The sequence below is a fragment of the Poecilia reticulata genome, linkage group LG8 (genome assembly GCF_000633615.1).
Source record: "Poecilia reticulata strain Guanapo linkage group LG8, Guppy_female_1.0+MT, whole genome shotgun sequence".
NCBI classification, from domain to species: Eukaryota; Metazoa; Chordata; class Actinopteri; order Cyprinodontiformes; family Poeciliidae; genus Poecilia; species Poecilia reticulata.
The window spans coordinates 25,059,455-25,072,720 of NC_024338.1; the positions used below are offsets into that span (position 1 = coordinate 25,059,455).

The following is a 13,266-nucleotide window of genomic DNA, read 5'->3' on the forward strand; positions in this document are numbered from 1 at the left end:
GGGGGGTGTTGGAATAAGAAGGGTTCGGTTAATGCGCATATGCAACTGGGGGGTTCGGTACCTCAAAAAAGGTTAAGAACCACTGATCTGCACAAAATCAGACCATTCTCTAAATCGACTCTGTTATGTGTCAGTTTGTTTAGTTGTTTAGAAACAATTTTCTCTTCTTCAGCAAGAATGGGTTGATATAAAATTGTAATAGACAAGACAGACGATCAGTGACTGATAACATGACTCAGAGCAAGGCAGCAAAAACAATATCGCTTCCATTACGTTTTACAGATCGTTCAGATAAGATTTAATTCAAACAACAGCAACAGATGTTTATCTTATTTCATGCTGGTATAATTCATCAACTTTGTTTTAAAGGAATTTTTTTCAGTTACGATTTTAGAGCTTTGTAAAAAAATTCCTTGCCAAACTTCATTCCAAGCTAACCCATCCCTGACGCTGAGAAAAGCTCTCCGCGGCTTTGTGAGGCACAGTTCTCGTTTTTATCTTTACCGCAAATTCTGCAGAAACTTAGATGCAGGAGGAAAAACATTCATATGTCACCCGCATGTTTTGTTTGCTCCCCATGACTGCGAGGACTGAATAGAATAATCTTCCTTCCCATCCACCGTATGAAAGAAGCTGCTCATCATGGCATATTTTCAGAGTGTTTGATTTCCTCCACACAGTCAAAATGGCTCATTTTATTATAGGAGCACCAGGCTTTTGTTTTATCTTTTGTGGTGCAAGTAATAAATAAAATGCATCGTTGTATTATTATATGGGAATTTTCTTTTTTTTTTTGCTGTCTGACAACAAAAACACGGATTTATGTCATTGCTATGCGGTTTTATTTTATTATTATTATTATTTTTTATAAACTTCACTCTGGTTCTGTTTAGCACTTAAATAATTACACATTTCAGTTACTTCAGTTAATCTGTGTTTCCTGAATTATAAAGTATTTATGAGTTTAAGTCACAGCTGAGCTTTCACAATCAATCAATCAAATTTTATTTGTATGGCACATTTCAGCAGCAAGGCATTTCAAGGTGCTTTACATAATTAAAATAAAAACAGCATGTGACAGTGAATAAACAGAAAGACAAAGAGATTTTTTATTTATTTATTTTTTGACAATGTAGAGTTGCCCAAGACAGCAAGACCAGACGGACGAAGAACATATTATTCATTAAGAGTCTCAGCAACGGGAAGAATTCACCAAAATTGTGTAAATATCTGTATATTTTTTCCCTAGAATGTGTAATTATGAGGCTTGTGGATGTAGACGCAACGACAAACAAGTGACCCTTGTGAGTTTTTTTTTAATTGCATTTGATAAGATCACATTTTGATTTAGGAAGCTTCAGTTTTGTAAGAAAGAATTGAATTTATACCTTAATTGTTTGTCTTCGGTTTGTGAAACTCGAGAGCAGAAATCTATGAACTGATACGAACTCTCCCTGAAACACAAGAGCACATCCAGAAATGAGCGTCACTGATGTAGATTGATTTAATAATTGAATTAACACAAAAAGCAGCGACTGCTCATTCTTACATAAAGGCTAATGACTCGATGCTTTGCAGTAGATTGCGGCGAGGCATCGCCGATCTGTGGCGAGAGAAAAGCAGGGTGTTGAGAAGAAAATATATTTCTAATAGCAGTTTTGCTTTATTCAGTGTGAGTGCGCCGCATAAACTTGTATCGCCAACATATGTCTCACACGTGAATCATCCTTTGGTGATCCCAGAACTATGAAACATTCTGTAATATTTCATCTGCTGCACCATAAAGACTTTATATGCTGCAGAGTGTCTTTATAGATTCCATCCAGCCAGTGAGTGATTACCATCCTCACATCTGCTTTAAAAGTTGAAAACATCAACTTCTACCGGCATAAAACACTGAAGAATTATATGGAGTAAACATTCTGCATATTCCAGAACAGTCATTCTTTTTTAAAGGGAATGATGCAATAAATGCTTCTTGTACTAAAACTCTAATTCTGAAGGTTACATCCAAACTGGATAAATTATTAAATGACAAAGTACAAATGAAAAGCAGGAGGTTTCGCATCATTTACACCCAACCATCTTGCAAACAGGAAAAGACTGTTGCACAATGACAGTGTCATTTTACAACCTATCTTTCTGCTGGTGTTTGAGTTTGTTTTCTTTGTGGGGGGAAAAGGAGCTAAACAGGTATGATTACTGAACAATTAATTCATGTTTGCACAGAACAGTGTGTGATTCTTGTGTCAGTCTTTAAGGGGAAAAATAATTATTATTTTGTAGCATTAGTTTAAAGTATAGCGAAGTGTTGGAACTTCCATTTCTCTCTGTAACTAAAGGTTTTATTCAGTGTTTCTAAATAAATAAGTGAACATTTGTGGTCAGACATTTGTGTTAATTGTACCTATTTATATTCAGTCTGATTCTGACTTTTTTTTGCGGCATCAATGGTCCTATTTTTATTTATTTTTATTTTTTTTACTAATTTACTGTTGATCTTTTTTTGCCCTGCCGTTTTAATGCTTCTGTAATACCGCTCTTCAATGACTTCAATGAATGTTCAGGCATCATGACAGGACAGTTTTTCTCCTTGCACAATGTTTTTTTTTTTTGCTTTAAATAAAAACTTGTGAAACACATAATCTAGCTGTCAAGTGTGTCACGATGAACCCTGAAGGAAGACAGGAGTTTATCCAGAATTTAATGTTGCATAAAAAATACAAGAGCTGTTCAGAGTAAGGATGGCTTAAATTTATGAAAAGCGTTAACCTTTAATGCACAGATCTGGTGGACAGTTTTTTGAGTTGGCATATAGTTTCATCTTTAAAAAGCCGTGTAAGAGCCGTCTTGGCTGTCACATTTCACATTGTAGAAACACAAAGTGTGCAGCTACAGAATCAATCATAATGATGGAAGGTCTGAGAATATCTTATTTAAATGACAAAATTATTGAGACACATAGGATACATTTGTGAAACTTTGAGCGTATCCTGTTTATGTGAATATGTACTTTAATCAAAAAGTAATGATAATGATTTCCAGAATCCTTTTTTAATGTTTTTTTTTTTTTTTGACAAAACAAGCAGTAAGAGGAATTGTCCTTGTACTTAACCTTTCTTTCATCTGTGAGACTTTTGCTGTAGGGTTTACAATTCCTTCCATTTGTCAAGTTTAAAGCACTCATGGGTCACAAGATCTAGATTTTAGACCAGTAAATATCTTTTTTTTGTCCTTACAAAAAGAAAAAAGAAAATGCAGTGGCTTAAGTAAATAAAGTTTTTCAGAAAAAAAAAAAAATCTCAAAAGCAAAAGATTATAACCACCACTGTCACTTCATGGACAGTTGAAATAAGTTGTGTTTCTGGTTAGTACTATCCCTGATTCATCTGTTTAATTTGTAGCAAGGCAACTAAAAATACAAATAAGGAAAATTCAGGATGAAGCAGAAAAATGCAATTTCAGTTTGGAGAAACAAATGTGCATCTAACAATGACAATCTTTTAAGAGCAAGCGGGCTAAATTATAATACAAAAAAAATAATGAAAAAACGTAAACTTCAACTGATAAGCAGACACGCATAACACTTTAATGTTAAACGTAGGAGTACATGTATCTGTAATGTTACGGACATTTATTGAGTCATTATTTGTCATTTATTTGAAAAAACCATAAATTATATATTTTTTCTTTTCCAACAATATCAGCTTTGACCACTACCTTATTTAAACCTCAGCAGCAGGAATCAGGGTCAACATGAAGACCTGAGACCCCCAACATATCAGAATGTTGGTTTACATCCCATAGACAGAAGTTTAACTCACCCGTTCTCCATCGTATTCCAGAAGGGGACGACCAGGAGGCTCCCCAAAAACAAGACGTTCAAAAAGAGCAGCAGTTTCAACGCCTGTCCCCTCATACCTGTTTTTTTCTGATAATCTCACCTGCTTGTATTTTCTCTCACCGTCTATTTCACTCTTTCCTGGCTGTCAGTCATTAAGTACTCCCGGTCAAACTATCCCCTCCCTCATGGGATTACTTAAGCAAATATCTTTTTTTCCGGTGCTGAACTTTACCAATTGTGTAAATGCCTCGGGCAACTTTGAACTTTAATGTAAATAACTCTGGCATTCTTGGAATTTACTTTTGTTTCTGCTTCCCGCCAAGCATAGTTTATCCTGAAATTGATTTGCACTGATTAGGTTTAGAAACCTAAATCTGTTTGTTTTGACTAATATGCTTCCTTTTATCCTTATTTGGGGATTTTCTTTCAGAGTCTGGACTTGGATCTAATGGAAAATTGGTGGAGGGTGATAAAGATTAGGGTGATGGCAAGGAGGTGCTCCAAGCTTAAACACTGGGAGCTGGTTATCAAAACTCAAGATATCAGCAGGAACAAAAAGCTTCTTGGCGATTATAAGGTTTTATTGCTGTAATGCCGTTTGGTACTGTCTTTTTCTTGTTTTTTCAAACTTGATACTCCTTTCAAAAATGAGTGAAGCAAACATCTTGATTGAATGAGAACCGTTTTAAACCAATATTTATCAAGAGTATGAATAACTTTGAGCTTGACTGCAGGTGCTGTAAATATATAATCCTTCTTCTTTTTCAAATTTTCTTAATCAGCTACAACAGATTTAAGCTTTAATTTTTTACTTTACTGGATTTGTCTTCATGACATCATTCTCATTTCGGAAAGACACAAGTGATTGTTCGCGTTTTCTTTGAGTTGGAAAACTTGGAAAAATATGTTTATAGTAAGTAGAAATTAGTTTTTAAATATTTTATGATCCCATCCATTTTTATGTTTAAAAAAAGGACTATTTTATACATGAATTGTTGGGATCCAGAGGTTTTGTCAGTTTTTCTCCACTAGAGGGAGCCTGAGACCTTCTTCCTGAGGGCGTGGGTTGGCGTCTGTTATCCTGCAGACCTGCTGCCCATCTAGTCATCTGGAGGCATACAAGAGGAGGAGGCTGCTGACATTTATCTGCCAGAGTGTTAGCCAGTTATGGTACAGGCTTACCTTGAGCTCACATCTGCCTAGATCTGTTCTCAGATTCTGACCCCTTTGTCTTTGCGTTTACAGATTTTTCTCTCGTTATGTCCTGGCGTATTCAAGTCAAGTCAAGAAGTTTGGTTCCCTGACTCATTCCTCTGGACGTGGTGGGTGTTGTTCACTAGAGGTATCATTTACACCATTCTCTCCAGCTGCAACTGATCATGGATCATCAGGTCAGCAGCCTACCTGTGAGATGGAATCCTCCTGCCTTCAAGTCTTACCTGTCCGTCCTCCAACGCTGCCGCTGACCTCTTCTCTCCAACCCGCTGACCAGCCTCAAGACTCCCAAAGCCCCCTCCCGGTCCAAAACCTCCCTGAACAGGTATTAAGTCATCAACTTTCCCCAAACTGCAAATTCCCAGAATCCTGAACTAATCGTCTCTGTCCTCTAGCAGCCCCGAGATCTGGCCTGACAAACCTGGATTCACATTCTCATTATTTGTGTTCGTTGTAAATAAATCTAATTATTGTATTCCCTGTCTCTGGAGTGTTTCTGCATGTGGGTTAGAAAACTCGACACCAACATGACATGAATTATGATCCTTTATGTCAGGATTTTTCTCCAAAGCATTTTTTATTTACCTTGAGGCATAAAAAACGGGGGGCGGGGGTATTGTAAAATATAAAAAAATTCTGGATTTTTTTTTTTCTTTCTAGGGGATCAGTTGTAATTTTCTCCAAATACAAAGCTGTTGTTTGTGAAATACATCAGTAGTTTTGGTATTTAGGGGTTACTTGAAGTCACGATATTTTATTTTTTTTACCTGACAGAGTAAAAGGAGGTATTTTGTTGGTCAACATGCTTTTTTGTCTGTCTGCCATATTGGATTTAACAAAAAATGTTCTTGCTCTTGCACTGGATGGCCAGTAGTTGATAGTGTGTTGTATGATGCAGTAGTGTCCACTTCGGTGGTTTGTGTCCCTTTGTAACATGAAGCCTTGGCGTAAATTCAAACTGGAAGACTCTCTAGCCTCACCTGCATCATCCAATTGGTGCGACTTGTTTATCACTATCGACCTATCAACACCGGACCAAGCCACGTCACGGCCAATCACTGACCAAGCTCCCGTTGATAAGGACCTAAATCCATCCTAATGTCAAGCGAGCAAAAACTAACATTTAAAGGCCAGTTCCCCTTAAAGGTGTGGCGCTGGTCCAACAGAAAAACAGCAGATCTGAATCTAGGAATTTCACAAAATTTTCAAACACTGAACACTATACCTGATATTAGTCATGGTAAGAAAAATGAGCGGCATCTTCAAGTTGCAGGGTTTCACTTGTCTTGAACATATATGATTTTAGAGTTGTAGTATTTAACTTTTTTTCCCTTTTTGTGTGCAGTTTTAATGATATTTTAGAGACAATATGTATGTCAAAATATCTATTCTTCATTTCACATAATATGTAAAAATAAACAAAAAAGTAAGAAGCAACCTGTGGAATAAAGACAAAAAAAGATCCCCTCCAGTTTACAAAAAATAGATCCAACTTCAAACCCAATTTAAACAACTTTTAATTGTTTTTATTACTAAGCAGAACATAAATAATATCGCCAATTAAAGAGTTAATATTGACTGGCTGATGTGAGATCAAATTTATTTTGTTTTTTTAATATAAAACATTTTGTTATTTTATGTGTTGCCAATCCAAGCAATACTACATTCAAGCCAAAATTTCTTGAACGTCGAGAAACAAATTGTTTCAATAACTTTCAACATTACCGTACAGCTACACTTGTGTTTACTGTTGTTTTTTGCCATTTATTTAGCTGCTAAAAAGTCTATTCAGTCAATCAATCAATCAAATTTTATTTGTATAGCACATTTCAGCAGCAAAGCATTTCAAAGTGCTTTACATAATTAAAATAAAACATCATGTGACATTGAATAAACAGTGAGAAAGAGAAAGAGATTTTGAAAAAGATTGAAAAAGATAATAACATTAAAACCCGCACCCCTATTAGGACTTCAGTTAAACGTCGTTTAACTGGGACGTCGTTTATCTGTTACTATTGAGTAACAGATAAAATGAATGATTCTCTTTTTCACATTCAAAAGCTGGTGAAGAAGCTGAGGGTAAAGTTGGGATTTTATTTCAGGATTAGATGCTCTATTTGCTTGATGCTGTTTATCATGAAGCTTTATAGTTTATAACAGCTTTAAAAGGTTCTACACATTAGTGTACGTTATCCACTAAGGTAGAGCGTTAGTGCATAATATACGGTTTAATACATGGTCTTGGCATATTTTTATTTATAAAGCCGTGCTAGGAGATTTTTCTTCCATTTCGTATTTCCTGGTCTACATAAAGCCGAAAGATATTCTCTTTGTTGGTTTTTACTTTTGCTTTTGTTGCACAAAGTCCTAACTGAACTTGTAAAGAGATCTTGTAAGTTTTCTTTTCCATCTTCTTGGAATCAGTAGCAGACATACTTGACTCTAAAGGTCAAGATGGTCTAAATGTTTTAAGGGTGTTACTTATTTTGAGAAGGAATTATCTGTCTGTAAATGTCTTATCATAGGTTTTTTTTCATCCAATTTATTTATGACGATATTAACTTTTTATGTTTAGCTGTGCTGGGATTCTCTTGCAAAAGGAATTTTTAATCTCTCAAATTCAAATTCAAAAATGTTTTATTAATCCCAGAGTAAAATAAAATAATAGTAATAATAATAATAATCATCATCTCTTAATCTCAATTTTATTCATAAATGTTAATTTAAAAAAAAAATCTGTAAACATTAAAGATGCACTAAATAGTGCAGAAATTAATTAATTTAATTATGAAAATAACGCAGATTTTATAAGGTGAGCACTTCTTTGATTCAAAATAGCTACCTTCAGAAACGGAAAAACAAAATCACCTAAAAATATATAAAAATCTATAGCCCACAATGTAAATGGCTTCTGATGAATATCGATTAAACTAAACCAGATAACCTTCAAGCTAATTTCAACAAAGAACAAATTGTTTTAGTAACATTTTATAAATGAAGAGCTGCAGGTTGTTCTTGTCGTTCATTCAGAACACCTGTCAGATTGTTCAAACTTTATTTATTGCTACATATAAGGCTTCACTGTCATACGGGAAGAAAGTATCTGTAATAACTGTGAAGAAATGTTTTCTCTTTCTCTTTCAACATCTACACTTGCAAATATGGCTGCAAATAGCATCTGTTAGGTACAGTGAGCAGGTTTACATTTGCAGAAATGGCACAAAATTATTTTCATCAGGAAATGAAAACACTAGCAAAATGTCCAAATTAACACAACATTTGTATTAACATTAAAATAAGTAAGAAGAAAAAGAAAATCCAGAACATAGCTGCAGGATACACGCAAATGCAGAGACATAGTATACCATATTTAGGAAAAAAAAAAAGAAAAAACAAGATCGTAACACAAAATAAAAGTTGATTTACAGCTATTATATTTAGATTTGATTTTTTTTTTTTTGGTTTTGTTTAAGCTCCAATGAATAAAGTAAAGAGATTTTCAAGTTTCCTGCTGATTTTGATTGTAGAAGAGAACGAGTGACTGACTTTTAAAGCAATTTCCAAACTATAATAACATAAAACTTTCATAGAAAACAATAAAAAAGCTGGTTGTCCAAAAGAAATAAAGCACCGGAAGACATTTTAATTCAGTTCAGTTTATTCATGTAGTGTCAAAGTACAACAACTAAAAAATGTCAATGGAGATATTTATAATATGTCAAAGACAAGGGAACAAAGTTCCTTCTGCAAAACATTGTTAGATATTTATATATGCTTGGAAAATCATTTTCATTGATTGTTTTTTTTTTACTCTTTTGATTCATACAAAAAAAAAAACAATTAAATAATAGATTATTTCAGGAAAGAAACAGTCACGCTATTTTATTCCAGATGCCCAACTTTCTCTTATAGCTGATACCATAATCTGAGTTTTCTTGACATGCTTGAATTTGAAAATGTGTTTCCTCAAGGCTTCAGAAATACGATATTGTTTGAGAATTAATTTCTAACCGCACAGCAGGTGTGAAATAGGAACAACCTTGCCCACTTGAAAGGAAACACTGTTTTCAGACTTAGTCACATAGAAGTGAAGAGTGTGTAGCAGTAGACAGAAATTAAGAACAGGCCAAAATGCTGTTTAAAAAAAGAGGAGATGTAATTCTATAACAAATTTTGTCTCCAACAATTGATTTATGTTTTAAAACACATCAGACAATGACTTCTAAATTAAATAACACATGACTTGAAATTGTCCTCAAAGTTAATTATTACAAATCTACATGGTTTACTATATGTGACCACAGCAAAGTTTGTTCCCCTTTATGCATTGCATTGCTCAGTTATCTGAGTTTTACAATCTTTGCAGCCTATCTTGTCTGCTCATCTTTTTATTGTTCATACTCAACTGCGTTGTAAAAATAAGATTACGGGAAGGCCATATTTCTAGGTAAACCGGAATTGGAGATGCTATCGAGTTGTTGTGTAATTTGAGTATGGCTAATCTCGCATGTATTTTCTAATCTAAAATGTACTGCTGTCTTGTATATTTACAACAGTAAATATATATTTTTGAGCATTCCCACCTGTTGGAATCAGTGAAGCCACTAAATCACAGAGACGTTGTTAAACTGAAGTATCAGTCGTTAAGAAGCAATTCTCAGCCACTTTTAAGGGTGCTTAGACACTCATAAACTCAGACCTCTAATAAAAAGAAAAACAATCATGTTTTTATTAGTTTGAAAACTTCAAAAGCATAATTAATTTGAAAGATGCATTAGAGACAAATCCAAAAATCAAGAGTCAGATTCTCTTGTGATTATTTGTATGAAATTGAACAATTATTGCAGCTACCACATTCATGCTGCTTTTATTTTAGAACCAGGCTGTATTTATTTCTTTTTATATAGTGGTACTATCACTATCTTGAATTAAAAACGTATTTCTTTCCAAGAACACATCAGCCTCTGACACTATAAGACACGTGTCGAACTCAAGGCGCCCCATAACTTTTCATGGCCACATAAACAGAAACATCAAGATAACAGTTGTCAGCTTAAGTTGTCAAATAAAGTGTGTTTTTATTGATATGTTGCCAAATCACATTTGATGGCAACATCACAGCACATCCGATGAGTACTCACTGAATGCAAAGAAAGTTGTAATATTTAACTTTTTTTTTTTTTATGTAGTTTTGTCAAAAAATTCTGCCACAATTTGAGGATATTTCAATACTTTATATGACCCGAAATAAAAATGAGTTTGACACTTTTGTTGTAAGGAAAACAGAGAAAGGAGAAATCCTACAACCGCTAAAATCTCACAGCCCTCCATTTTTGTTTTGTGTAGAAGTAAGTTCTTCTTCTGAGGGTTTTGTGTCGCTCCCGTTAGTGGTTTTCTTGGAGCAGCGACACCAACAGGCGACTGGAGGGAACACGTTTTTCAAAGGTTTGCAGAGCATTTTTTTCCCCCCTCATCCGTCCCCACATTGACATTTTAAAGGTGATCAACCGATCATTTACAACAAAATACTACCCAAAAACTGTACATACGTAAAAGCCATCCATATATTTAACTATAAGGTGTTATTTGGATTATCTTAATGCTAAAGCTGCACTGTAAAGCATCTGAAGGTGGTTTAACTTGAAATGCTACCTTGAAAATGCAGTTTAAGTCAACAAAAAAAATATTTTGGTTTTAACTCAGAAATTAAAGTTCGTGAAGTTAATTTAACAACAAGATAATACAATAATTATTTCACAATATGCAAGAAAAACTGCCCTCACCTATTTAAAGTTAAAATAAATACTTATTTTTCTTTAGAATAATTTAAATTCTTGTTTCAAATTGCATAAATAAAATTTTTGAAACATCACAATGAATTCTGCTCAAAAACATTTAGTGTGAACAGGTCATAATCCTCAAGTTTTGCAAACTGTCAGTTGCATTAAAATAAACATTTGCCTTAAAGACACACAAGAGTCAGATAAATGTAACTCACTTCCATGCCGCTAAGCATTCTCGGAAATAGTTCCCATCCATCCATTTTCTTGCACCCTTTTTCCCTCAGTGGGGTCGGGAGGGGTGCTGGTGCCCATCTCCAGCCAACGTTTCGGGCGAGAGGCGGGGTCACCCTGGACAGGTCGCCAGTCTGTCACAGGGCAACACAGAGACACACAGAGACACACAACCATGCACACACACACTCACACCTAGGGGCAATTTGGAGAGGCCAATTAACCTGACAGTCATGTTTTTTGGACTGTGGGAGGAAACCGGAGTACCCGGAGANACACACACTCACACCTAGGGGCAATTTGGAGAGGCCAATTAACCTGACAGTCATGTTTTTTGGACTGTGGGAGGAAACCGGAGTACCCGGAGAAAACCCACGCACGCACAGGGAGAACATGCAAACTCCATGCAGAAAGACCCCAGGCCGGGAATCGAACCCAGAACCTTCTTGCTGCAAGGCAACAGCTCTACCAACTGCGCCACTGTGCAGCCGGAAATAGTTCCCACTTCTGTCTTTTTCTTCTTTCAGTTTTTTATAAAGCACTAACAATTAAAAACTAGTTTATCCAACTCTTGTAGGTTTGACAAAATGAATACAACTTACTACTGTAAGTTTAACTCACACACTTAAAACCTAAAACTCGCTAAATATATTCGATTTACAGAGTAGAAGATAACAGACGCAACTCATTGTGGCTCAAATGTTTTACAGTGTACTGAGAATGTCTTTGCCAAATGTAACTACTATTCATCTAGTCCACACTCCCCAAGGTGCAACTTCAGCACACCTTGGTTGTGCAACTGCAACAACAACTTGAACTCATCAGACATGGAGTGGAAACCTTTCTTCAGTTTTCCGTCATCATAATAATGGTGAGTCAGATACTGGAAGCTTTGTGGGTGAACACCGAAAGGCCAGAATCCATACAGATCCACATTGTCGCACAGCTCCAGCGCCATGCTTGTCATCATAATGCCGGTGGTGAGACGTCTTGCCTTCAATCCTAGAGAGCCCCAAAAAAGAGCAAGACTTTGAAGGTACTTTGGGTTGATGAAGACAGGCTGGATGGGGATCCTAAAGTCATCGATGGTGTAGGACGCCCGTAGAGACGATGCTGTGTTAATACGATAGGAGAAGGCAGGAAGCAGCAGCATGGCTTCGCCATATTGGCACAGACTCTCTGCAAACATACGTCTGTGTTCTAAAAGAGAACCATACCTGCAATAGTAGGACATCTGTGAGAAAGATAGCTTGAGGAATGAATGCCTAAGGGTAAGAAAGATTGATTTGCTCACTTTTGTGTGAATATACTTGGGTTTGCAGTCACAACATCTGTTTTCATGCCAACATCGTTCTCATATCCGTTTGACAAAGGAGGCAGGTTACACCTAAAACAGCAAAATAAACAGTTTCTGTCGCAGTCATTTAAATGTATTGCTTTTCTGTGCTTGAAAAGATTCTCACCTGATAACAAACTGAGCTGAATCGATCGCTTTTCCACAGCTGCTGTTTGTCAGAATCCCACCGTTTCCAACAACAGCGCACGTCTTCTTTGTTTTATTTGAGAAAGGATGCCCCTGCAGTTAATAATCCAACAATAAAATAAAAGCAAACCATTTGTATGTTTCTCCTTCTCAGATTCTCAGAAAGAAGGGTGAGATTAAGAGTCCTGAAAATGTGTGCTCTTGAAATACGGCAGAAAAATCCCTCCATAGTATTTCAGCTTCACAAGATGCATTTATTTTAAAGTAAATAGCGGAATTTTCTGCAAATAATTGGGAGTTAAGTTTCACAGGAAATGCGTGAAAATGTGAATCCACAAATACTGAATCAGGTTCATGAACAAAAATTGTATTGAACACAAAAACCCTGAAAAAATCTGTGTTAAAAAAAACCTGATAAAGAAGAACACTGCAAAAGAAAGGATTATCTGTTGCCACTTTAATGTTTTAATTGACTTACTTGAAAAAAATGTTTAAAATGCTCTGCTTTAACTTCAAGGAATCTCGTTCTTTCCCCATCATAAGGAAGTCTGGATCCAAGGGGAGTGTTTGTCTGCGTAATGATGACATCATCAAAACCGTTGCACTTGAGGCTCAACCGAGTCCTGGGAAAACAAACAGCCTATTGTTTATTTGCAATAACTGAAGATTTGTTGCAGTAAAAATAAAAATCTCATTAATTAATATATATA

At 35.5% G+C, this 13,266-nt stretch overlaps 2 protein-coding genes and 1 long non-coding RNA gene across 4 annotated transcripts in view; 1 reads left to right on the forward strand and 2 right to left on the reverse strand.

The window, feature by feature from the left end:
- LOC103469353 (alpha-2,8-sialyltransferase 8E-like) overlaps positions 1-4,001 on the reverse strand; it is an 11,823-nt gene extending 7,822 nt beyond the window's left edge. Inside the window, exons 1-3 of the mRNA XM_008416976.2 lie at positions 3,825-4,001; positions 1,550-1,603; positions 1,389-1,454 (exon numbers count right to left, since the gene is read on the reverse strand). Coding sequence (XP_008415198.1) covers positions 1,389-1,454; positions 1,550-1,603; positions 3,825-3,919 — 215 coding nt within the window. The 5' untranslated portion in view covers positions 3,920-4,001. The remainder of the gene's footprint in view (positions 1-1,388; positions 1,455-1,549; positions 1,604-3,824) is intronic.
- Positions 4,002-4,836: 835 nt separating this feature from the next.
- On the forward strand, positions 4,837-5,521 carry LOC103469354 (uncharacterized). 2 transcript variants are annotated; one of them, XR_534336.1, is made up of 4 exons: positions 4,837-5,014; positions 5,090-5,166; positions 5,236-5,384; positions 5,455-5,521. It is a non-coding gene; the product is annotated as an uncharacterized LOC103469354 (long non-coding RNA). The 2 variants fall into 2 exon arrangements; XR_534335.1 differs by having other exon boundaries at positions 5,090-5,384.
- Positions 5,522-11,569: 6,048 nt separating this feature from the next.
- LOC103469377 (alpha-2,8-sialyltransferase 8F-like) overlaps positions 11,570-13,266 on the reverse strand; it is a 4,422-nt gene continuing 2,725 nt past the window's right edge. The window contains exons 6-9 of the mRNA XM_008417015.2: positions 13,035-13,179; positions 12,537-12,649; positions 12,368-12,460; positions 11,570-12,290 (exon numbers count right to left, since the gene is read on the reverse strand). Coding sequence (XP_008415237.2) covers positions 11,816-12,290; positions 12,368-12,460; positions 12,537-12,649; positions 13,035-13,179 — 826 coding nt within the window. The 3' untranslated portion in view covers positions 11,570-11,815. The remainder of the gene's footprint in view (positions 12,291-12,367; positions 12,461-12,536; positions 12,650-13,034; positions 13,180-13,266) is intronic.